This window comes from Amphibalanus amphitrite, unplaced genomic scaffold (assembly GCF_019059575.1).
Source record: "Amphibalanus amphitrite isolate SeventyFive unplaced genomic scaffold, NRLGWU_Aamphi_draft 000414F_arrow, whole genome shotgun sequence".
Classification (NCBI taxonomy): domain Eukaryota; kingdom Metazoa; phylum Arthropoda; class Thecostraca; order Balanomorpha; family Balanidae; genus Amphibalanus; species Amphibalanus amphitrite.
Window position 1 is genome coordinate 307,889 of NW_024881908.1, and position 24,263 is coordinate 332,151.

Consider the following 24,263-nt stretch of genomic DNA (forward strand, 5'->3'; position numbering starts at 1 on the left):
TTCCGAGTTCCAACTTCCAACCGCAATAACCGCTTCAGCGCCCTTCCCTGGCCAGTGGCCACGCCCCAGCGTGATGGGCTCAGCCGATGCAGCGTTCTAGCACAGCCGAAACAGCCGAACAACTCCTCTATCCTTCCACACCTGACCACGTAATGAATCGCGGCGAAAACTTCTGGCTGCCTGGCTCAAGCTCTTGGAAGCGCCAGACTGCGGTTTCACATCCCAAAGCCACCACTTTGCACCTACTCTGCTAATTCGGCGTCAGACTGGACGGTGGTATTCTGGAATCATAACTGACCACAGTAATCATTCACACATCGAATCATTCGGAACTGAACTTTATGCATGGTGTATTTCGAATGGAGCAGGTTACGACACCAGCAACAACAATGCTTGTATTTCAGTTTGATAAAGGCGGTCCACCAACATCCCTCTATACCTCCCCCGCAGTTCACCACGCCAGCCCCTTCAAAAGACACACAGATGCGTCACCGAGTGCACATTCAACTACGCGGCGCCCGTGGTAGTCTGTTCGCCGCTAGGGACACTCACTCAGTAACTATCGTAGTGCTGTAGGCGGTAGAGAAGCGCGCGGCCCTTATTGTTACCCACGGTCAGGTAGCCACTGCTCAGCGAGAGGTCCAAACTATGCGGCTCCTGCACGGCAGTCGACCAGCCAGGGAAGTTGGAAAACACAGTCATCGACGGCACGTGAACCAGCTTGACGGCGTGCTCCTTCTGCGAGGAGGCCATCACCAGCAGCTCTGCGGTGACGTTAAAGCGCAGCTGGTCGCAGGTGGTGGTTAGTTGATCGAACACTTTGACCGGGCGGGGGTGGGAGGCGCGTCGCGCCGTCGCCATCTCGTACACGTTCACTATGCCGGAGGAGGAGCCGCACGCCAGCAGGCGGCCGTTGGGCGCGCACGCCAGCGACGTGCCCGACAGGCAGCCCTCGTCGTCGAACCGGTGGCAGCAGGCGCGCGTCGACATGTCCCACTCGTAGACACGGCCCTCGTCGGTGTGCGTGAACAGACGGGTGCCGTCGGGGGTGAAGGCCAGTGCTGTGACGCGTCCACTCGCCTGCAGCGTGTCCACCCACTCGTGAGTGCGGGCGGATAGCAGGTGGACGGCGCCAGCGCGCGCTCCGGGCACCGCCAGCCACCGGCCGTCGGGCGACATCGTGAACTGCGGCACGCCGCGCAGTCCCAGCCGCCTGCCGGCCTCCACGCGCAGCACGCGGCCCGCCATCATGTCGTAGCAGAGCAGGTGGGCCGCGTGCTCGGAGCCGGCCATCAGCTGGCCGCCGTCACGCGTAAAGTGGGCGCACTGCACACGGAACCCGTCCAGGGGCACCTCCTGGATCAGCGGGTTGTCGACGCCGTCCACCTGAACGAGCGCTAGCGCCGGCCGGCCGCCGCCGCCGACCAGCGCCACCTGAGAGCCCGGGTGGAACTCGAGAGCGGTGACGGTGCGCGGCCGCCGCTGCACGGCCGCCGTCAGGGGCGCGCACGTTTTGGTCAGCACCGTGCCCTTGGCGAGTCGCGCCGACCGCGCCGTGGATAGCAGCCGGCCCGTCTTGGTTAGCAGCTCGCTGTCCTCTTCGTCGTCGCTGTCCCGGCGCCGTTTGCGATCGAGCTGCGCCCACTGCGGCGCGCCCACCACGGACGTGAACCGCTGCTCTAGCGCTGCCCGGTAGCGGCCAGCCGGCGCCACGGCGGCTCGGCGTTGGTCTTGCGCGAATGTTGCCTCTACCTGGGCCACTGTCACCTGCTCATCATCATCGTCGACCCAAGCAGGTTGTCGCGCCATTGGCTTCTCCTCCTCCTCCTCCTCCTCCTCACCATCTTCGTCATCAGAAGCAGTGTGACCACGCCTGTCCAGACACAGAAGGCCATCTGCTTCTGTTTCTGACAAATCCTCCGACACTGGAGATGCAGGCCGCTGCAGCTGTGACACTAAATCTGTCTCCAGTCCAAACACCAAACTCTCCAGCTTTTGCTCATCAGCATCTTTCACTGCTTTAATTGGTGTTTCCATCTTGGCCAGTTTCTTTTTCTTTTTGGCCTTTATTTCCACTGGAGCTGGTGCCTCTGGTGATGATTCTCTGGCAGACATACTCCTTCTTTATGAGTTTGTCATGAACCCTGAAACAGAGGTCAACAGTCAACTTCTCAAGAAAAACATCTTAGGTACCGTAAAACGGGGTGTTAAGGGACAGTTTTGAGGTGTTTTGTTATATAACTCAAGAAGGGTTGGGGATAGAAGCATCAACTTGTCAGCATTTTATGTGGAATTTGGTGCTTTACATGCCTGCTACATTAAAGTTTTAAAAATATATACATGCATATTATTTTTTATTATTTTTCATCGCTGTCCCTTAGCACCCCAATGTGGGGTGTTAAAGGGACCCTCCCACCTTCAAAAAAGTTAATGAATTGGCATGAAAGTGATGTCGCTCGGTTCAGAAAGAGCAAAAACGAATATCTACCAAATTTCATCGAAAAATATTCACCGGTTTTCAAGATATTAGACTTTTACTTTTGTTTACTTTTTGGGATCTCCGCTGTTCCTAGCGACTTTATTTGAAAGTGCGGCATTTGTTGCGCGCAAAGCAGCATATACCACCGCGTGCTACAAAACGTTTTAGTCAAACATTTAACGGACGTTCGAAAGCCTGATGACGTCATCAGATTGCCGTAATGGTTAAGAGATAGGGACCACGCTGGTCCCACCCTGCAAGTAAAGGGAAGAAATTTCTTAAACACCATAAAGCTGCGGGGGTTGCGACCAGGATAAATGGTGGTTTCTGAGCCTGGCCGCAAACTTGGCTATCTCAACTCAAAACTAATGTTAAGGTGGGAGGGTCCCTTTAAGGGACACCTATATTATTTCAAGAAATGTTCATCAAATGCCCACAATTGGGGTGTAAAAGGGCACACAATTTATTTATTGAAATGTTTTGCATATTCTGTCACAAAACAAGTCAGGTTCATTCACCACTAATGGCCTTTTTAGCCAATTACATGTAATGCAGTTTACGCTTCTGGTAAATGTGCTAACTATGAGGTAAATAGAACCAAAAAGTACCCTTCTGTCATCAACAGAAACCCATTTTGAAGCTAGTCACTTGTCATTATGTTGCCCTCTTTGTTTTGGCCTTTTTATGATGACATCACATTTACCTACATCAGTCTTCATTGACCCATCATTGTTAAAGATAGTGTTAAGGGAGTTTTGAGGTGTTTTGTTATATACCTTAAGATGTGTTAGAGATGAAAGCATGAACTAGCCAGCATTTTATGTGGAATTTGGTGTTTTCCATGCCTACTGAAAGAAAACTTTATGAAATTTTATTTAGATATTATTTTTTATTTTTTCTTCCCTGTCCCTTAGCACCCCACTTCCACCTCAAAATACGCATGTGTCCAGAAAAGATGAAGAGGATGATGAATGAATGGGTGGATTTGTATAAGTTTTTCAGGAAACATGTGCAATACATGTGACAATACACCTATGCATTCATTTTACCTGTACACCTTCTAGTTTATGTGGTACACACAGAGTTTTGGAGATGTCTCAATTTCGTGAAAATGTAGCATGATTTTCAAAACCATTTTTGAACCAAATCACTTGCATGAAAAACCATGCCATTTTGTCTTTTAGTCAAGAACAAAACAGTGTCAACTACCACACTCAAGTTTTTATTTAACCTTCTCAAATTAGGAACTTAACATGACTCAAAGTTTTTCCCATGCAACTGTCCCTTATCACCCCACTGTCCCTTAACACCCCATTTTACGGTACCTTTTAGGACATTTTTACATTTAGGTAAATATTGTGTGTAAAAAGCAAAACATTTGAACTTGATTGCTCAACCTTATTGAATAATTGAAATTAAGCTTTGACCACATTAGAAACATAAGAAGGAAATATTTACCGTAAAATGGGGTGTTAAGGGACAGTGGGGTGCTAAGGGACAGTTGCATGGGAAAAACTTTGAGTCATATTAACTTCCTAATTTGAGAAGGTTCAATAAAAACTTCAGTGTGGTAGTTGACACTGCTTTCCCATACGCCGAGATATCCCTTTAGCATTATCCTAGCCGTGCGGTAAACATTTGCACGTGATCTTTCCTGCACTGTTTTCCGGCACGGGTTGATGACCTACAGTTCTGGTGATTTTTTGATAAAAATCTTAAAAAAGGTGATTTCAATAATTAAATTGTGAGTTTCTGAATAGATGTTAAACGACGTATGGGAAATATCTTACTGAACTTGCTCTGGGACGAAAATGGAAACCTCGGTCTTCAAAAAGTCTCCGGCACTCGGCTACGCCTCGTGCCTACAATTTTTTAAAGACCTCGGTTTCCATTTTTCTTTCCCAGAGCCGTTCAGTAATATATATTGTTCTTGACCATAGGACAAAATGGTATGGTTCTTCATGCAAGTGATTTGGTTCAAAAATGGATTTGAAAATCATGCTACATTTTCATAAAATTGAAACATCTGCAAAACTCTGTGTGTACCATATAAACTGGTGGGTGTACAGGGAAAATGAATGCATAGGTGTATTGTCACATGTATTGCACATGTTTCCTGAAAAACTTGTGCAAATCCACCCATTCATTCATCATCCTCTTCCTCTTTTCCGGATACATGCATATTTTGAGGTGGATGTGGGGTGCTAAAGGACAGGGAAGAAAAAATAAAAAATAATATCTAAATATAATTTCATTAAGTTTTCTTTCAGTAGGCATGGAAAACACCAAATTCCACATAAAATGTTGGCAAGTTCATGCTTTTATCTCTAACACATCTTAAGCTACATAACAAAACATTTCAACACTCTCTTTTACAATGATGGGTCAATGGAGACTGATGTAGGTAAATGTGATGTCATCATAAAAAGGCTAAAACAAAGAAGGCAACATAATGACAAGTGGCTAGCTTCAACATGGGTTTTTATTGATGACAGAAGGGTACTTTTTGGTTCTGTTTACCTTTTAATTAGCACATTTTCCAGAAGCGTAAACTGCATTACACGTAATTGGCTAAAAAGGTCATTAGTGGTGAACGAACCTGACTTGCTTTGTGACAGAATATGCAATACATTTCAATAAATAAATTGTATGCCCTTCCACACCCCAATTGTGGGCATTTTATGACCTTTTCTTCGAATAATATAGGTGTCCCTTAACACCCCACATTGGGGTGCTAAGGGACAGTGATGAAAAATAATAAAAAATAATATGCAGGTATAAATCTTAAAAACTTTAATGTGGGAGGCATGTAAAGCCCCAAATTCCACATAAAATGCTGACAATTTGATGCTTCTATCTCCAACCCTTCTTGAGTTATATAACAAAACACCTCAAAACTGTCCCTTAACACCCCGTTTTACGGTACTCAAACTATCATCTTACGAAGATAGGTAGGCCTCTCTTGCACAAAGACCAGCCCTGGATTTGCAGTCTCCTTGCACGAATGTCTATGAACTTGGCAACATATTTAGATTCAGATTCATATTTGCTATTAATGGTCTGCAGACCATAAGGAATAACTTGAAAACGATTCTGACTTGTCTCTGTGCAAGAGGGTCCTATCCTCATCCAGACCACGGTCATAGAATACTAAGGTAACACGGAGCCGTAGCTTCAAGCCAGGGGACACGGGAGGCATGCCGTCAGCTGTCCATTTATAAACAATCGGTTTCTTTGACTTAATTTCTAATGTTTTTCTGATGTTTTGCATCAATGAGGTACATCAAAAATTAAGTTTTATTTTTTATGAGGTCGAAAATATTTTGTTGTCCAAACTATCCCCGTTTAAAGAAAATAGACAAGGGGAGAGTTTACCCAGGACCCTATGGAGAGAGTTTACCCAGGGCCCTATGGGAGAGAGTTAACACGTGCTTCTATGGGGCGAATTCGATGCAACAATGGCGCAGTAGCGACATTACTCTTGTTCGATGTCTTTCGGACGACAAAGATTCTACGCCATTTGGCCAATCACATTCCATAATTGCAGCCGAGCCCCCGTTGACCTAGAACAGGATTGGCCGGACGACGTACAATCTTCGTCGTCTGAGAGACATCGAACGAGGGGTACATCGACTGAATATACTGATACATTGCGATTCAATATTCAGTATTTTATGACCGTGATTGCAATTTGCGTTTGAGCTCAGCAGTCGAGTAAGTTGTGCCAAAAATACCAGAAGCGATATCCTATATACGGCCTTGACCAGAAGTGTTGCATGCCCTGGATGCAGAAAAACAAGATTGAGATGAGTGGATCAAGATGTATCTTTCGTGCAGATGTATCAAGATGTACCTTTCACTTAAGATCCATGTAGGTGAGGTTCCAGTGAAATTTGAATTCAATAGGTAGCTATTTTTGTTTTTGCTTTGATACTTGTGGTAAGGAAACATGATTATGGTTGCATGAACCGCCCACTGCTCATTGCTGTCTTGTCTCGGGTTTGATATCCGATCACCATTCTTAAATAGCTCACCCCATATGGAAATCAGGTTTCAGGAGGCCACTAGGCATGTGGGGCCTGGTCTCAATGAGCTCCCAGTGCTAAGGACAGTCAGGCTCATGCATATTTACGTCTGGACAACGAGTTGCGGGGAAAAGTGCTGATTTTGCCGCAGTTTTAGGAGCCGGTTATTAGGCTGGATTTTTGGGTTACCTTTTCGTTCTGATTCCTGTATTTCATGGTGTTTGGCTTTTGAATATTTAAGTTCTTTCACAGAAATATTAATTGCCTTACAGATTTTGTGAAAATGTTACAGTTTTTATGAGCCGACCGCTAGAGTCCTAAAACAATACATCAGCACTACAATTATTGTAATCAAACAAATGGAGCACGACACTTGTGGCTCCGTTCTGCTCCGTTCCAAGGCCTTTTTTAAGCTTATCTGATGGTTTTCGAACTCTTGTATGTCGTTTTGTTGTAAGTTTTGAATCTCTTGTGACTGAATTATATCATATTAACCCGCGCCCGGCTGGGGGTCCTGGATTTCCACGCCCTGCTGGGGGGGGGTGTTTGAACACCCCCCCTTGTAACTCGGCTCCTGGGCCACGTAGCGATACGCGGAAGGCGGCGTTCGAAAGAGCGTCAAAAATAATGACGAAATCACTTCGGTCAATTTTTTGGTCAGGTCAAAGGTCAGGTCACCAGAGGTCATTGAAGGCAAAATTTCGCCGATTTCCAGGTCGAATGTCGAAAATTTCCAAGAAGCCAACGCATAACTCGGGAACCAATAGAGCTACAGCGCCGCTGAAAAGCGCATTCGATAGCCCTATTAACGCCCGTTCTGAGTAATTCTCTCAGATTTGACCTAACGTCAACGGTTTTGCCTGCAGGGGGCAAAAACTGCAAAAATAGCCGATTTTTTCGGAAACAGTTTTTCTGCAATAACTTTTGACCCAAGCCTTGTACGAGCTTACTTTCACCGGCATCGTGTTCCTCTCGTCAAGACGCATCGAATGAACTATAACTTGACCTTGAAAGGTCAACTTGAAAATTTGACCTCAGGTCAAGGTCATGACCTGACCGGAAAGGGTCATGTTGCATATCAGTCGATCCGTATCGTCGAGCTGAACACATCTAAGGCGTTTTCATCGCTCTAGCATGCCTCTATCAAAAGTTATTTGCGAAAAACTGTTAGATACCATTCGTGACCTAAGATGACCTCAGGGCATAAACAAGGGTCACAGACACCATTTTCATGTTCAGTGTGTCTAAACCACTTGTAATTCGGTGTTTGGGAGTGTTTATAATGTCTTTCATCCAAAAGAGGCGCATTTCAATTTTCTCCCATTGACTTATAATGGGGAGGTCGCAAAATTGACCTGACCTTAGGTCATCGATATCAAAATTCTGAGATATACATTTTGTACATGCTATTGCTCTTAGCAATCGCTGAAGTTTCAAAGCGATCGGTCACTCGGTGTAGCTATGACAGACATTGAAACTTTTTATGAGGTGAGGTCACTTCAAGTGACCTGGTGACCTGACCTTGAATGACCTTGGTCTACAATTTTCACAACATGTGTAGAATTGATGTATGATAAGGTGTACCAAAAACGGCGGCGCTCCGCGCCGCCGTTTTTAAGATATTCGCGAAAAACCACAGGGGGGGGGTGTGTTCAAACACCCCCCCCCCCCAGCAGGGCGCGGGTTAAAGAAGCATGTTGACTGAAAACAATCCCAAGTTGAAGTATACAGGAGGCTTAGAGTCCTGAGTTGTGAGTCCTGAATAATAGCAGGTTGAAGTTAGGAAATGTTGGTTGATAAACGCAAGTTGATCTGGCTCACTTATCAGCAAGAAAAAGTAAAATTTAAAGAGCTTATTGGCCGAAAACAAGCTATAATATTGCAGGAGATCAATACTGAAGAGCACGCGCAGTATCAAGCCAGAAAATGTTGGCTGATGAACGCGTATTGATGCATTGGTATGAATATTGAAATATTACTTACAGCAGCAAGATCAATGAGTGCTAACAGTCAAGTGAAAAAATCTAGAAGGAACAAACCTGGGCAGCTTTACTTTGCTACGCAGATGGTAATGTGCATTACTCAGTGTCTGGCAAATGAAACATGCGATCATTCTATTGCTACTGGAAGAGAAAGCTTGGATCACTAAATCAGCTTTATAATGCTTAATTTGATGTTCATCATTACTTTGCATTTCTTGAAAAAAGGATTAAAGTAAAATTGTCAATGTGACAATCCATGCAACGATGTGATCATATCATTTGTTCCGTGATGGTGATTATTGGTCTAATATACAAAAGCAAAGCTGTCAGCATTTCTTTCTGTGGATGGCTAGAAGGGAATCAGAACTTGAGAAGTATTAGTTTTCTTCACAGGGCTGGGATAAAAAGTACTGCCATGGTAATCTTCCAGAAAGGACCTTTATTTTGACTTGGTATGGGATGTAGGCACAAGTAGGTAGGTGCTCAGTACCTATAGGCTATAGTTAAGTAGTTATGTAGGTTTAGTTGCGTTAGCTAATATTAGGTCATGTTAGTCTTTTTTTAAATTTGCCAAGTGTCCATAAAAATGTGACCTGATCAATTCATACCTGACTAACCTGACCTAACCTCAATCATCACACTTATTTGCAACTTACCCAAGACCTGCATAGCATTAGCACCCAGTTATAGGTACTAGGTACTCACCCTAACTCAATCTTACCTGCTAACCTTCAACTTGATAACAGTTAGCTCACCTTGCCAAACCACATCCAGGGAAACAGGCAAATGAGGAACTGGCTCAATGGGTGGCTGGTGTGAGTCTGTGCAGTGTGCATTTTAAGTGTTTCTTCTCTGAAGCTGCTCTGCACTGCTGTATGCCATGTTAGATGCTCAGAAAAATGTGGGAAATGATAACTAAGCTAGTTTAGTGCTTTGTTCATGCTTGAGACATCAACAAGTGCAAATCCTGTGGGGGTACAGCTATGAGCTAGGTGAGTATGTTATTTGAATATGCTGTTTGACTGTAGTAAATATACAAACAATCACAGGGTCACAGTTGTATTCAATCTCCGCATAAACATACAACAAAACGCCCATAGCCTCACTCCGAGCACACAACAAATAATTTAAGCCTTTGCAAGCACAAAAATGTTTTGATTTACAGGAAAGGTATACAATATGTATATCCTCTGTCCTTGGGGATCTTGCTGCAAAGTTTGAGTTGAAGTAAGATGACTAAACTTCAGGTATGATTAACTTTTTCTTCTTAGCCACTGCTTATGTACGAGAAAGACTAAATGCTTGGTTGATCAACGCCTTGAAAATTTAATGATCCATCTTCAATTCGACATGAAGGCAAAAAGAAAATAGTTCCCACTTCTCTCTCCTCTTGGAATACACAAAGCAAAATATTTAATAACTTCTTCTTCTTAGTGGAGGGACATGGACAAGAGCAACTATCATAGCTCAAGCTTCCCTTCAAGTTAACCTCTGGCAGTTGGCACTGATCACACCGATATTCACACGGACACCTTTGATCCAAGATAAAATTGAAATGTGTAAATCTGTCTAGTCAATCATGGAAGGAACGGGTGAACTTGAGGTCAATATGATATTTTGCGATATACATCATCTTCACCTTGGAATTTTTTGCAGGTTCGCTTCATGTTTTGTAACAAACGCGCAAAAACTGCAATAAAACAGCACTATATGCTTCTGGACAAAATACAATGAAAGTTAAAACTTAGCTCTGATGGTATTCATTCTCGGCCAAAATCTAATTACAAAATATTTTATAGTAAGAACTAAATTTCGGCTAAGAACAACACACGTTTTAAAAAAGAATCATTCCAATGACGGTCCATTATTGCGGTCCTGAAATCGCCACTATTTCCGGCCTCTCCAACGCAACTCGTTGTCCAGACGTAAATATGCCAGGCTCATATGTTGGGTAAGGTGAGGTTCAGGTAGGCCAGTATGCACTCTGCAAAGCATGGCAATTTCGACAAGATCTCGTCTGTGCTGGCTTGTCCGGCTGGTGAGGCTTTGGTGTGGCGTGGATTTAGCTTGGTGCAGTGCGGATTTTGTGTAGCGCGGTGCAGATTTGGCCTGGTGTGGTCAGGTGGTGGGGGGTGTAGTGTAGTGCATTTTAAATGTGGCTTGGTGATGGACATGATGGACCCAACAAAATGGATGGCCAAAATTGAAAAAAGCATTAATGGAGCTTTAACATGCAATTTACTGTGCTCTCGGGCTGATAGGTGTGCGGTGGTCAGAAGTCAGAACGGACTGTGCCAGTGCTGGTGCCTGGTGGTCCCACCAATCACGGGGGTCATCTCCTGTTGTGACCCAGGGGGTCTAGTCAAAACCTTACCTATTACTGCTAACCTAAACCTATTTCTTACAAATTAGGTAAAAATGTGATTATGGTATAATGATAAAATGATTCAAAAATCTTCATTTCACTCATATATTAAACCTGGCCCTTTTTCAGGCGCAAGCTTTGGATGAACTTCTGCTTCTGCGGTCGGCATTCTTACAGGAGAACCCAAGATTCACTGTACCTGTATGCATTTCAAAACTGAATAATTGATAGCAACAAGTCAATATTTGAAGTTGCAGCCAAATGCTGTGACTTCTCTGCTGCAAGAGCTACATGTCACCATTGAAGCAAGGTAAGTGTTAAAAGAAATAGTTCACCTTCTGTGAGTAATTTGATTAATAAAATTCAAAAAGATGTGTTAAAAATGTGATGAATAAAATGTAAATGTATTCTAACTTGGAATTACACACTTCTTCTAAAGGGATTTCATTATTTTAATGATTAGAGTTATGAACACTAACAGCTGAACAACCTATCAGCTGCAAGGGATTCTGCTCCTGTAAGTGCTCTCATCGCTGATTGGCCACTGTGTGTGTTGAAGAGGTTTCTGCTTGCTGTAAATGAGCACTAGAACATGAATTTAAGCACCAATATTCACTGATAAAAGGTGAATATCTCAAACGGTTCAAATATAGGGCATACACAAATCTGCTCTATCAGACTGCTATCTCAGTTTAAAATCCCATGTTAAAGGTGAACTATTTCCTCGACAGGACCAGCTCGACTCCTGCAGTAGGAGTCCAGCCTCGTCCAGTCGTCGCCGCTCGCCAAGACCAGCCGGACTCCTGCAATAGGGGTCCAGGCTGACCCGTTCGTCCAGTAACCGCCGCTCGTCAGCACCAGCTGGGCTCCTGTAGTAGGGGTCCAGCCTCGTCCAGTCGCCGCCGCTCGCCAAGACCAGCTGGGCTCCTGTAGTATGGGGCTAGGATGGCCCGTTCATCAACCGGTCCTGAAGTCACATCGCTGTCAGCCAGCCGAACTCAGTACATAAGTCACCGACCCTGAATGTTGCCAGCCAAAGTCGGCAGTTTCCTTCGGACAGTCATCTCACCAGTGTTGTACAGTGTACGAGGTTAGTGACGCAATTAAATGCGTCAATTAAATGCGAGGACGTGCGCTTATATGCAGCGTTTTGTCATGTTGAGCTGCATGGGTGTCGATTTTCACCGAATTGAGGGTGCCCACTGCCCGGGCGCAGCAAATCCGCCGCCGCCTCAGCGGTGACCTTGACCCGCACCGTCTGTTGGGGCTCCAAAGCCAAGCCAGCCGAGCCGGCGGAGAATTTAAAGAGCTTGAGCACCCCCAACCCGGCGGAAATTGACACCTATGTTGAGCTGTATGGATGCGTTTTAGCCTTCCGCCGTGGTGGTAAATAGCAGCCTACATGCAGAATTAGGCAGGCTTATTGGCGGGCTCATTATTGGATTCATTGTGTCACGTTTGTCGGCACGTGTAAGATGTGCTTAACTGCCATTGGCTCTCGGCCTGGCGACTTCTGGGGACCACGTAATGGGGATGACAATTGGGATCCTGTGCCTTAAGCCGGCCATTTACGTCCATGGCTATATACCCCCGTACTAGGGCTAGTTATGACGTATATAGGGATCCACGGGATCTTTTTTGATGAATGGGTTGTGCAGTGTTGAGATCCGCGTGTAACGTCACTGTTTGGCCAGTCTGCCCTCAAACGGGTCATCTTTACTCATATTTTATTTACATGAACGCTTTGCATGGTCCAGTGGTTTATATAGACATCTTCCTTGCACTAGCTAGTTTTATGTGGCCAGGTTGATTGCCTGTCAGCGCGGTCACGCTGTCGTCTTTCGATTGGTGCGCTTAAATGCGGCGAGATGAATATAGGATTTCCTGTGATGCTCTTTAGTACCTGCGCCCAGCTCAGCTCAACTGGGGAAGGGGGGGGGGGGGCACTGCCGACTTTTGGTCCCATTCTTTCCATGTAACGCCCATAGAGCCCATGTTAAAATGCCAAAATCAAAGGGGGGCACGGTGCCCCGGTGCCCTCCCCGTTCCGCCGCCTATGCGCGAAAGTACCAACTACCATCAGTTTCCAGTTGTTTGTGTCCCAATGTTTTTTATGAGTTGGACGATTGGGCTTTTCCCATCGCTCATAGGTTATGCAATTATTTTGTTAAGCGCTCTAAAATTGTTTCTCTACAAGTCATTAGAACTTAGAAGCAAATAGATATTGATGGATACGATCTCAAGGGGGCCGATAAGAAGGAAGAGCGCGCGGCGCAATGATTGTGGAGCACAGCACACGATTAATGTGAGGCGCATTTAAGCGAGAAATAACTTTATTGAGCAGAAATGAGCAGAGTACCAGCATTGAAACTGCACCAGTACCAGCATTGAAACTAAATATAAGATATCTCAGAAGGTTGCGCTTTTGGGGTGAGTTGTGGTGCTTTACGCCGTACATCATGCTTAATGAATGTGACCGTCGTGTTTGTGGGATCCCCGTCGGTACTAGTCAGCCCCACAAATCGTGATATCATAAAGATAATCTTCGCCTCCGGTTATCATTTTGATATATCTACGAAACGGGTGCTGGGTGGTACACGAAAGCAGCTTTTTCAGGTGAGTTGAAAGGGGCAGAGGTTCTTTGAATTACCATTTCGGACCATGGTTCTAAAAAGCGCTAGTTTAAAACTATTGTTATAATTCCTATCGTAAACCATCGGACGCTCGACGCTGCATTGGCATCCTCGGCGAGCGATTACCGGCACATCGTACCAATTGGTACGATGTGCCGGTAATCGCTCGACGAGAATGATAACGTGGCAGGTTTACTGATGTGTAGGATTATCAAATAAATGTAATAGAAACGATATTAAATCCACTTCCTCTTTAGAAGCTCTTGAAATAAACCTGGCTATCTGGTTGTCAAAGCCAGCAAACTATATGCTTGGAATGGCTAAATGTCCATTGTACATGACATCATTGAATTGTTTTCCTTCTTAGCACTTAAAATACATTTCAGCGACACAAAACTCCCAAAAGTCTGATATCTTGCCCGTGGTATCGTGGTACGATCGGCGAGTACCTTCCTACGCAATGTCCATGGCTATGCGAAGTCTAAGGTTGGCCTACATAGCCTTGGGTTGGCCTGTTTATCCTATTTCATATCGTATCTATGAAAATAAGGTGTTCACGATCGCATAGCCAAACTGAGAACAAAATATTTATTTGCAAAACTCCAGCAATACCCCTCGCTTGATACTATAAAAAAAATATTGCACACGATCATGCAAAGCCGTGAATCCTACCGCCTTTATTTAGCGCCGGCGTTCCCGCGTTAATAATTTCTCCTGAATCGGAGGACCAATAATCAGCTGACGCACCGTTGTTTTGATGTCGGCGGACCGTGCCAGCCTGATCCAGACGATAGTGATAGGGCGAGTCGGAATATGCATCTCACTCAATCTACTAAGACTGCTAAAACTTAGGCGGTAAAACTTCAGTTTTTTACATTAAAGAAACACAATTTTGATGATCATTTCTCCTTCTCGCTGGCCAATTACATCAAAAACATTTTCAAAACACTTAACTTCGCACCACTTACCGAAAAATAATAAAGAAATCACCCCACCTTTGATGCGCTAGCCGCTACGCACACACCACGGTATATAGAGAACTAGGTAAAACCGGTTCGCCGCCACAACACTAAGGGTGCGTTCTTTGAGCAGATTTCACGTGGAATTTCACGTGGAATCGGCAATCAAGGCGTTCTTTGCCGATTCCACGCGGAATTTCACGTGAAATCCCGCGAAATTTCACGTGAAATAAGGGAATCGGAAAAGCTTGTCCCGAGCGCTATTTTCAAGATGGCGACGCCCACTGGAGGAGGCAACATGCATGTGTAAGCATGATATGTACGGGTTTTGAGGCCATAGGGTTCATTCTAAGTGTTTTTATACAATACAAATTCAGTTTTCTTTTTTTGGGGGGCTACACTGAACTAAGAAAAATTAAAGCCAATGCGTTGTCTGGTATTCCTTGTTGACTGGCTTCCACTTCCACTTTCCAGTGATCTCATTTTCATTTTCAGCAAAGCCTTTTTTGTAATTGTCCAAATTGGTAGTACTTACAAGTATAATGAAGAAACTGCACCTGTTAATTGGATGTTGCTTTGGATAGGGAGGAATGTCCCAACATATTGGTTCAATGTCTTGTCATCATGGTGCTCGGCGCTTGCAACTTATATGGGCAGCCAGGTACATTGTGTTAAGTGATTGTCAGATTTTTTCAGAATACTTGTCAGTGTTAAATAACCCACCTTACACAAGCTAAAAAAATGTGAACAGTGAACACATCCCTGGCATGTATATTTTACAGCCTGTTCAGTCAATAAACCCTGTAAATATAGCATGAAAACAACCCCAGAAAATCCACCAAAATTTAGGATTTGTTTTAACAGACATTTCTCTCTGCCAGGGCAATGTGGCTCTGCCAAGCGTGTGATGGATTGTTTCAAACTATGGAGGAAAGTCTCAACTGCCCAAACCACAGTGGACCAATGATAAGTATGCAAGGAGGAGAGGTGTCTGAGGATCACAATGCTGCTGTCTCAAGTGCAAACCCGAGTGGAGCTCGGCAGATACGCTGGAATTCCAACACAGTAGCTTTGCTGATAGATGCCTGCAATGAAGCCAAGGTGAACAGTGCAGTGGGCTCTAAACAGCAAAAGCAGAAACAGTGGGAGGAAGTCAAGCTGGACTTTGAAGAACAGGGATACTTGGTCCCAGATTGGGAATTCTTACGCAAGAAATGGTACAGGCTAGTTAACAAGTACAAAGAAGTAAAAGACAAAATGTCAAGGAGTGGCTCAGAAGCTGTTTCTTGGGAATGGTTTGATGCCATGGAGAAAGTGATGGGAAGGGATCCAAATGTACAGCCTGTGGCACGTCTTTCCACTGTGCCGCACAGTGTCCAGCCACTACAGGTAACCCAGGTAGACCCACAACTTGTCTCCACTTCCAGCCCCAGCAGCAGCAGCAGCAGCAGCAGCACGAGCAGCAGGGGGGTGCAACTGCAAGATTCATCGGCTGGCAACATCTCGCAGGAGAATAGAAGAAAAAGGAAGCGTGCTGACTCAGACAACACATCCTTGCAGGATGCCTGGATAATGGAGTTGGAAGACAGGAGGAAGTACCGGGAAGCAAAGCTGGATATAGCAAAGAAGAAGATGGAGCTTCTTGAACGCCTTGTCAACAAACACTGTGAATAAGCATGGGATTGGACAGCAATCTCCAGAGGGTGTGCCAAGTTAGTTTGTGTAAAGTAAGGTAGCCAGTTAGTTAGTGCCAAGCCCAGAGCTAGTCAAGATCGTTTGCACTTTTGAATGCACATGGGGGAACAATTTGTCACATAGGTACCTACCATGTTGTGACCGTCTGAGAGCTTTCTGATTCCGCATTGTGTGTGACATGCTTTCAAAAGCTATATCAACTGATAGTTGGGGCACACATTCCGTGTTGTTAGAAGTCCTGAGAATTGAGCAATATCTATGGTGGATTTCATTGCAGCACTGCTGTGTTGTATCTCATCGCTGTGTTCAACTTAATCTTTCAAAATGTACAAATGTTCGTCGTTCACGGTGCAGGAGAAGCGCTGACAAAGGTCATGCATTCGTATAACACCATTTTGTAGATATGTTTGCTATAACGAGAATGGTTCAGAAATACATTTTCTTTGAAAGCATTGCTTTATGCTTAGCTGAGCGTCGTGCATGGGCGTAGTTGGTTCATGTAGCTGTCCAGCTGAATTACAGAATGCCACTAATCAGTTAACACATGATGTATTTACTAAATGACATTGCACATGATACATTGTATACACGTGATTTGAAGCAGGTAGTCTTTCGGAGACGTTCATCATTCATGGATCAGTACCATAACAGTGAAATGACGATCCTGGTCAAAATTCAATTGAACGTTCTGACACCCTGGCATAACACACTCCGGTATGTAGGCACAGCCTTTGATATAAAAACGAAACCTGTTGCTCATTATATGGCACATATTGGTCAGAGACGCCGTTCGCCTACTCCCTTCTGCCACGTCTGTACGCCCACAAGCGTTCCACCATCGCATCCCGCTTCAGGGCTCCGTTCCCATCTTGTGCGTCCCGTGGCTCGACTGGCGCTTCTACACGATCTCCATCACGATCTACCAGCACCTCCTCCTCCTCCTCCTGTGGCTCTTCCTCAGGACACTCTACCGGGTTGTAGGCTTCCTCCTGCTCTTCTTCCCCCATCGACACATTGTGAAGCACACATGCAGCCAGAATAACATTGGGAATCAGGTCGACTCGCAGCATGTCCAGCATTTTCATACGCCTAAACTTTCCCTTGAAGCGCCCAAACGTCCTCTCGATCGTCATCCTGGTGGAGGACAGTTTGTTGTTGTAATGCACCTTTCTGTCATTAAGATGCCCGTTGTCCCTGAACGGCACAAGCATGCGCGGGGAGAGAGGGAAGGCTGCATCCCCCAGCAGATGTCCGTCCAGGCCCAGGAGGTGGTTGGCTCCAGCTCCCATCAGCAGCGGCTCCAGCTCGTTGCGGTAAATCCTCGCATCATGCACAGAGCCTGGCCATCCAACATTCACCCACGTGAACTTCATCTTGTCGTCACACACAGCAAGTACGTTGATTGAGGGAAACCCCTTCCTGTTGATATATTGATGGCCTCTATCAGAGGGCATCAGTATGGGAATGTGGGTTCCATCGACGCATCCCACTACGCCTGGGAAGCCCACCATGTCTTGAAATCCATTCATTACCTGTGCAGTGTTTACCGGCCAGGTAATAAACTCATTGGCTCGCCTTCCACAAGCAGTACAAAATTCCATGAACATGGACCAGGCACAGGACTTTGTCACATCGAAACGGTCGGCCACCGACCTGAACGAAACATGGTGAAACGGTCGGCCACCGACCTGAACGAAACATGGTTTGACAGCAGCCACAGACTCAGTAGCACTTGGTGAACTGCGGTGGAATAAGGTGCCGCTGTTTGAAATCCCTTCCGAACAGTGCTGTGACCTCCTCCACCTTTGCTCTTGACATGCGGAAGTGAGAGGCAAAATCGTCAGGCGAGTAGCGGGCGACAGTCTCTTCAACAAAGTTGTTGACCCTCACATGTTGCCTCCTGAAAGGAGGGTTACCAATTGTTATGTGATGTTGCTTTCCATGAGCTATGATACGAAAAAATAAACCCAGCATGACTGTTTTCAATCATCCATTAAGAACGGGTGATTGGGTATCATAAATCCTTATATGTAGATGCTCGGGACTTTCATACCCAGTTTGCAGAAAGAACTGATTGAACTGATGTTACAAAGAAAAAAAATTGCACATAAAACTGTACCTACCTTCTCAGATGCTCTACTCTAGCAAACTCTGGAACATCCTCTTCGTCATCAGTTGATGAATCACTTAAGAGTGCCTCCAGCAAAGCACGATTCAGTGCCATGCTTTTGATGAAGTGCTGGAAATGAAAAATGCACATCTCAGAACCATTGTCAGCTCAGTTCTTTCTTAACAACTAGCATATCAATATAAAACTGAAGATAAATAAGCTACCTGTTCTGATTTGTCATTAGATCGTAAAATTACAATCCCTAACAAGTCAAGGGTCAGCTATTGGTGTCCTCTCAAAATTGAATTCACTATCATTTATGATAAAACGGTTAAATTGCAAAATGAATCCTGCACTGGTATCGACCATTGCAATCATTGCACAAGCAGGTAGTTCGTTTAACAAACAAAAAACCTATGAGGATCGCTTGACGCTTCTGCTGTTACTAACCAGCAAACTGGTTTAAATATATTAACCCATATTGTTACAAGCTGTATGCATACCAGTGACTTTTTAATAAAACCCTATTTACCTCTAATCACTTGCAACCTTGCTTGCGAAACCACTGCGTTTCACAAATCCAGGTATATTACATTTATGAAGCCTCTGCGACAATTGCGCCGTGAAATTCCCGTGCGGTCGGCAAAGAACGCATCAGCTGACTGAGCCGTGAAATTTCACGTGAAATTTCCGTGCAAAGAACGCACCCTAAGGTATTTTGACCACTATTTTCAGCTGGCCTTTTCATTCCAAAAAAGGGAACTAGGCCTGATATTTTTATATGTTTTATTTTTTACATATATATTATCCATAAATGTATTCAGGGCAGGACTGGTGTATTTCTGTAAAGTATTTACGAAAATAATTTTGAAGCCGGCCACGCCATTTCGAAAATAATAAATCTTAGGTTGTAGGGATTCTTTAGTAGCGAAAATACGTTTTCATCCTTAAAAATAAAAACTAATAATGAAAAACTATTATCATAGCCTAATATCGCTTCTTTGAATTTCGAAACCACCATGCTCCCAAAGTTGTCATCCAACCGGACTTGCCAAAGTTGTACCACGAATTCTCGAATAATACCAGTGGTGTGGGTTTCAAATCAGTAGCAATCAAGATCAAAATTGAATTGTCTTTCATATTTCATGTGTGTTTTGCATTTACTAATACTCAAAACTAGAATTAATCCATGTTGAATACATCACCACCATTGGTGTTCTTTGTCACCCTGTTCCACTAAATCTAATATTGTTAAAAAAGAAGACCGAGTCGGCATCTAAATAAACCACCAAAATATGCAAAAATGCACAGAGTATAACATATAAAAGTATTAAAGCTCATCTAATTGGGGCTCATTGTCAATTTTCCTTCCAAATTTGAAATTTAAAGTTTTGGGTACCAAACAGTCTTGAACAAAAACATCCATAGTTGGTAAACCTACCGCAGATGGGCTCATAAAAGGTATTTATCATAATGCAAATTTAATTTTCTTTCCAGGTAAGCATGTTTTATTGCAGTTTCGGTGTCATAAGATATATTTTTTGGGTCTAGAATGTGAGATCTTCCTTGCTGCCAAAAGTCACACTGTAACAATCAATGGAATATTACTAAGAAATAAAACCGAGTCGGCATCTATTTATACTTCAGTATTATACAAAATTAAATTTTCTATCTGCTGGTGTAAGGTTTTATACAAAATAAATTGGGGCTCAGTACGAAATTCGATGTTGAAAACTGCAGACCATGATTATCACCTGCAGCTGCGCACAGTTTACTGTACTGCTATCGCTAGCGAACGCCAGCGATCTCATTTAATTGGTTTAACGGCGTGTACGTTGCTGTCGGAGAACATCCCTGATTTTCGAATTTGTTTGTTTTGATTAGGCCGATTAGGCACATTGGAATTCGGTTAAAATTCAATTTAAAATTGTGTAGCTTGTTGATGGTAGAAGTTGTGAAGCGCATAACATAAAAGAGTTATGTAGAGATTGTATGGGGTGTTGGCGTTTTTGTAGTTTCCTTTTTCTGGTGCTCTTTAGTCTTTTGAGATCTTTGCATGGGTTGGAATGGAAATTTGCAATGCCACCACAACCAGGAAACTGAAACAGTGTTTTTTTTCATGCCACAATTATGGGCAACACGGCAGGGCAAAGTTTGCCTCAAGTCCTGGCTCATTCATAGCCTTGATTTGCATTCAAGAAAGCAAGTCTGTGCCCAAATGGATGCTGCACATTTTTATATTCTTCAAAGCAATCGAGGTTCATTTGCCGAGGCTGCATAGAGTATGCGAAGCAAAGCAGTGTCATGCTGATGCGGAGACGACGACGTGAGTATGAAACAGACTACAATGCTTGGCAAAAAGGCAAGCAAAATGCATCATTTAGTTTGACTAATCCGTATCATTCTATATCAACCAAGCTGGAAATGTGTACCCACCACTCACCAGTGTACGGCCCTCCAGATATTTAGTGGTTGGTTGCCAACATCACAATAAGCAATCTACATTGATGAATACGTCTAATGGCTGTTGAAAACCATTGCCGAAGTGTGTGCACGAGCCCTCTTCTCATTTCTATTGAGTCATTTTACAGGAGTGTCTCTGTCATTCAAAGTTATTACATCAAAAGCACATAGGCTAACCAACCACTCTTTTGCTGGAGGGCCGTACCAGTATGCCCTGCATGAATATGGAAGAATTGATCCAGAGCCCATGCTAAGCATAAATTGCTGTGTAGACCTACAAAACCCACCATGCACCAGGCATCCTTGAGTATGTGCTGTGTTGTGCAGGTGATTGTGCATTGGTGTTCCAGTTCATGTGCTCCTGGGTGCCTTTTTGGTGGGTGGGGGCCTGGGGGGTGGGGGGGAGCGCAAGCTGGTTTTAGACTAGCAACATTATTTCTAGACAAGTTATTTGTTGATTTTTTACATTTACTTAAGTTACATTTGGAAAGTCTTACATTCGGAGTACAGCTAGGCACATCAGCCCACCAGGCACCATGGGAGTCTGACTAGTAAAATATAGTGTTTGCAACCTGTGGTGACATTGAATAAGCCAAATGATATAAGATCGTCATTATGCGCTGCTGTCGCCTTTGTTGTCTTCATTGTGTGTTGTGTGGTTCTTGAGTTATCATCCTATCTACCAGGTTGTATCTGGCGGTGGTTCTGGATACAGCGCGGTTCGATCCAGCTGTGGGCCGGACGTCACCCAGCAGAAATGGCAGCGTGTTATCACCAGCTACGAGGCGCGCATACGGACATTGTCCAGAAACAATCACGTCATCTCCAGGTCAGTTGTGCATCCCACCGACTCTGTAGGGCAGTGATATAATGCCAATTGTGTTACCTGCCCCCTGATAGGTGATAATGGCGTCCCCCCGTCCTCGGTGAGTGGCGTGATGACTGTGACCGGTCACCGGCTGACCACAGGTCGACCGGGTCCGGGGCCGGTTGTCGCTGTGGTCCGAGAGCCGAGGCGGGGCAAGGGGCGACCTCCTTGGCCGCCTGATGGAGGCGTGGTCCCATACATGCATTTCCCATGAATATGTGAATTTATCAATTTATAGGTAAATGGTTGTGACCAATCACTGTTCAACATCTGCCAATATAACCCGACCTGCGTCCTCCTCTGCCCTCCACCCTCAGGCAGTCAGCTGAGTCAGATCCAGGACCAGCTCCGGAGCCTGAACCTGTCATTGAAGGCCGGCAGGCACCACCTATCCTTCACTGTACAATCCTTTGGTGTTACAAGTTACAACCAGATTAATTGCTTTATGCTCCACTCAGTCTGCTGTTTGACCATAATGGGCTGTTTGAATGGCATGGCATATTGTGTCATAAGGAAAAAATATAGTATTGCAGTTAAAGGCCTACTTGCATGACTATGTTTCCAGTGAATGCTCTGAATATTTCTTGGTGAGTTAAATAGATTACCTTAGGGATATTCAGCATAGGACTTGAAAATAATATGGTCCCTAATGAGTCATTAACTCTTTACTGTGTTTCAGAGCGCCACGCGACCACGATGGGACTGCCAACGATGGCCTGCTCACCGACAGCTCCCCGCCAGCCGGCGGCGTTCCGCCAGCCAACGGGCTTCCGCCAGCCAACGGCGTTCTGCCCGCCGATGGTGGCCCGACGACCGACGGTCGCTCGCCGGCCGAAGGTGATCCGGTAGCCGAACGAGGCTCGCCGACCTACGCCGACCGACGCCGGCCCGCCCGCCGACGGCGCCCTGCCAGCCGACCGCGTCCCGCTCGCCGACGGCGTCGATACGCCGGCGCGCGTATCGACATTGATCAGAAACGATCACATTATGTCCAGGTCAGTAATTGTGTCAACCGACGCATCCACAGGTCAGCTGTGTCCTGCTTCGTTACTAGGTCAATGACCCTAGGTGGGTTGCTTGGGGGAACTTTATGTGTTGCCGGGATGGGATGTCTGCTAATGCAGGTGCCGTTGCAAGTGTCGTGACGCTTGATGGGTCTCAGGCTCGAGCTTCGAGTGAGTGAGAAATGCTGAGTGAGAAATGTGTAATGTGTATACAGGCGAATGTACTGTTATTATGGATGAGTGTGCGACAGGAAACGTTATGAGGTATGATTCGTGGTCGCCGTGGCTGGTAGTGGCATTTTACGCGACCGTCGTGACCTGTGACGGCAGCCGTGACTACTATATGCCAGTCGCCGTGACTGTTCTATAACGGCCTTCGTGACTGAAACGTGACGGTCGTCACTCGTCGTGACGTGCCGCGACTCGCTGTTTTGCAGGTCATTAGTCGCGGGCGCTCGAGCTGACGGTGTCGTCTGACGGCTCCACGGTGACCAGCGCCGCCTCCACCGAGAACATCAGACTCCTGAAATGCTAATGGCCGTACACGAACAAGAGGCTCTATGCATCCAGGTGCAGGATAAGCGCCATGCTCAGAGGCGCCATCTGGAGAAGGCCGCACAGTGCACTTAAGGCTGAGCTCGGGTGTAGTGCGCGCAGGCAGATATGATCAACTGACGGGCCGGCCATCAGATTTCAGTACGGAACTCAAGATTATTGGAGCCGACGTGGTTCGGTTGATGGTGTGTCAGGGTTGATTGAGAGTGGAGGCGAGACACCCGGATCTGTGAAACATACGCCGATACGGGTCTCGACGTCGTCTCGCAATTTGTGCTATGTAATATGACGGCTATGCCGTGGTATCATTCACTCTCGCTGCGCTAATAAATAATAAATAGGACAGAGACTGGAATTAAGATTATTATATTTGGATGTAAGGGGCAGGTTTTGGCCAGCGCTATATTAGAAATCGTGAGCGTGCTAGTTGCAATCAATCGCGCGCTTCTTGCTGAGCATCTGTGAGCGAGAAAATACTTTCTCTGGAACGTTCGTCGTAAAATATGTGTATCTTTGGAATAAGTTGTCAGAACATGAATGCATTTTTGGTGTCCACTGCAGCTGCTGTTCTGGAACAGAAACATGCCGAGATCGGCTGTGTATGTACTATGTACGCTGTGGCAAAATCAAGCAGCCGTACCATGAATCAAAAGCGATATATGAATTAAAGTGGATATATTTCACTTTTTCAGTTTTATCATAGAGATAATACTGATCACACCCGGTTCCAAACAACTAAACGCTTGCGATCACTGGAAAGTAAATAAACAATAGATACCCATGTGGCTGCCTGGCGTGATCCGAGACTCTCCCTCTCTCTCTCTCTCTCTCTCTCTCTCTCTCTCTCTCTCTCTCTCTCTCTCGCTCTCTCGCTCTCGCTCTCGCTCTCTGTTGTTGCTGACGCACACAAGACAACACGGCCGCCGAATCGCGACGATGGAGAGCACGGAACGATGCTGGTGACTGGCGGACCAGCGAAAACAGGAAAGGAGATGAATAGCTCTAGCTCCCGTCTGCGCGCGGAAGGGCTCAGATTGGCGCGGCTCGCAGACTCCATTGGCTCATCAGACTGTTGTTGGTTTTCTCCCTCCCCTCCCACAAGCGTAGCCAGGTAGCTAAGTTGTG

The 24,263-nt window shown here is 45.3% G+C and overlaps 2 protein-coding genes and 2 long non-coding RNA genes across 7 annotated transcripts; 2 read left to right on the forward strand and 2 right to left on the reverse strand.

Moving 5' to 3' along the window:
• Positions 1-333: 333 nt before the first annotated feature.
• LOC122390894 (U3 small nucleolar RNA-associated protein 18 homolog) lies at positions 334-14,541 on the reverse strand. Of its 4 annotated transcripts, none has more exons than XM_043384334.1 (2): positions 14,453-14,541; positions 334-2,144 (listed from the first exon to the last, which is right to left on the reverse strand). In XM_043384334.1, exon 2 carries the CDS (start codon positions 2,113-2,115, stop codon positions 553-555), a length of 1,563 nt encoding a protein of 520 aa, XP_043240269.1. In that variant the 5' UTR covers positions 2,116-2,144; positions 14,453-14,541; the 3' UTR covers positions 334-552. The 4 variants fall into 4 exon arrangements, with proteins under 4 accessions (XP_043240269.1, XP_043240270.1, XP_043240267.1 ...); XM_043384335.1 differs by lacking the exon at positions 14,453-14,541 and adding an exon at positions 5,423-5,636; XM_043384332.1 differs by lacking the exon at positions 14,453-14,541 and adding an exon at positions 5,578-5,631.
• Positions 14,265-16,587, forward strand: LOC122390896. Its single transcript, XR_006258248.1, has 2 exons — positions 14,265-14,749; positions 15,325-16,587. It is a non-coding gene; the product is annotated as an uncharacterized LOC122390896 (long non-coding RNA).
• Positions 16,588-16,932: 345 nt separating this feature from the next.
• On the reverse strand, positions 16,933-17,511 carry LOC122390891 (putative nuclease HARBI1). Its single transcript, XM_043384321.1, has one exon. The coding sequence runs from the start codon at positions 17,509-17,511 to the stop codon at positions 16,933-16,935; it is 579 nt and encodes a 192-aa protein (XP_043240256.1).
• Positions 17,512-19,055: 1,544 nt separating this feature from the next.
• LOC122390895 lies at positions 19,056-23,485 on the forward strand. Its single transcript, XR_006258247.1, has 4 exons — positions 19,056-20,574; positions 21,398-21,540; positions 22,259-22,574; positions 23,021-23,485. It is a non-coding gene; the product is annotated as an uncharacterized LOC122390895 (long non-coding RNA).
• The last annotated feature ends 778 nt before the right edge of the window (positions 23,486-24,263 follow it).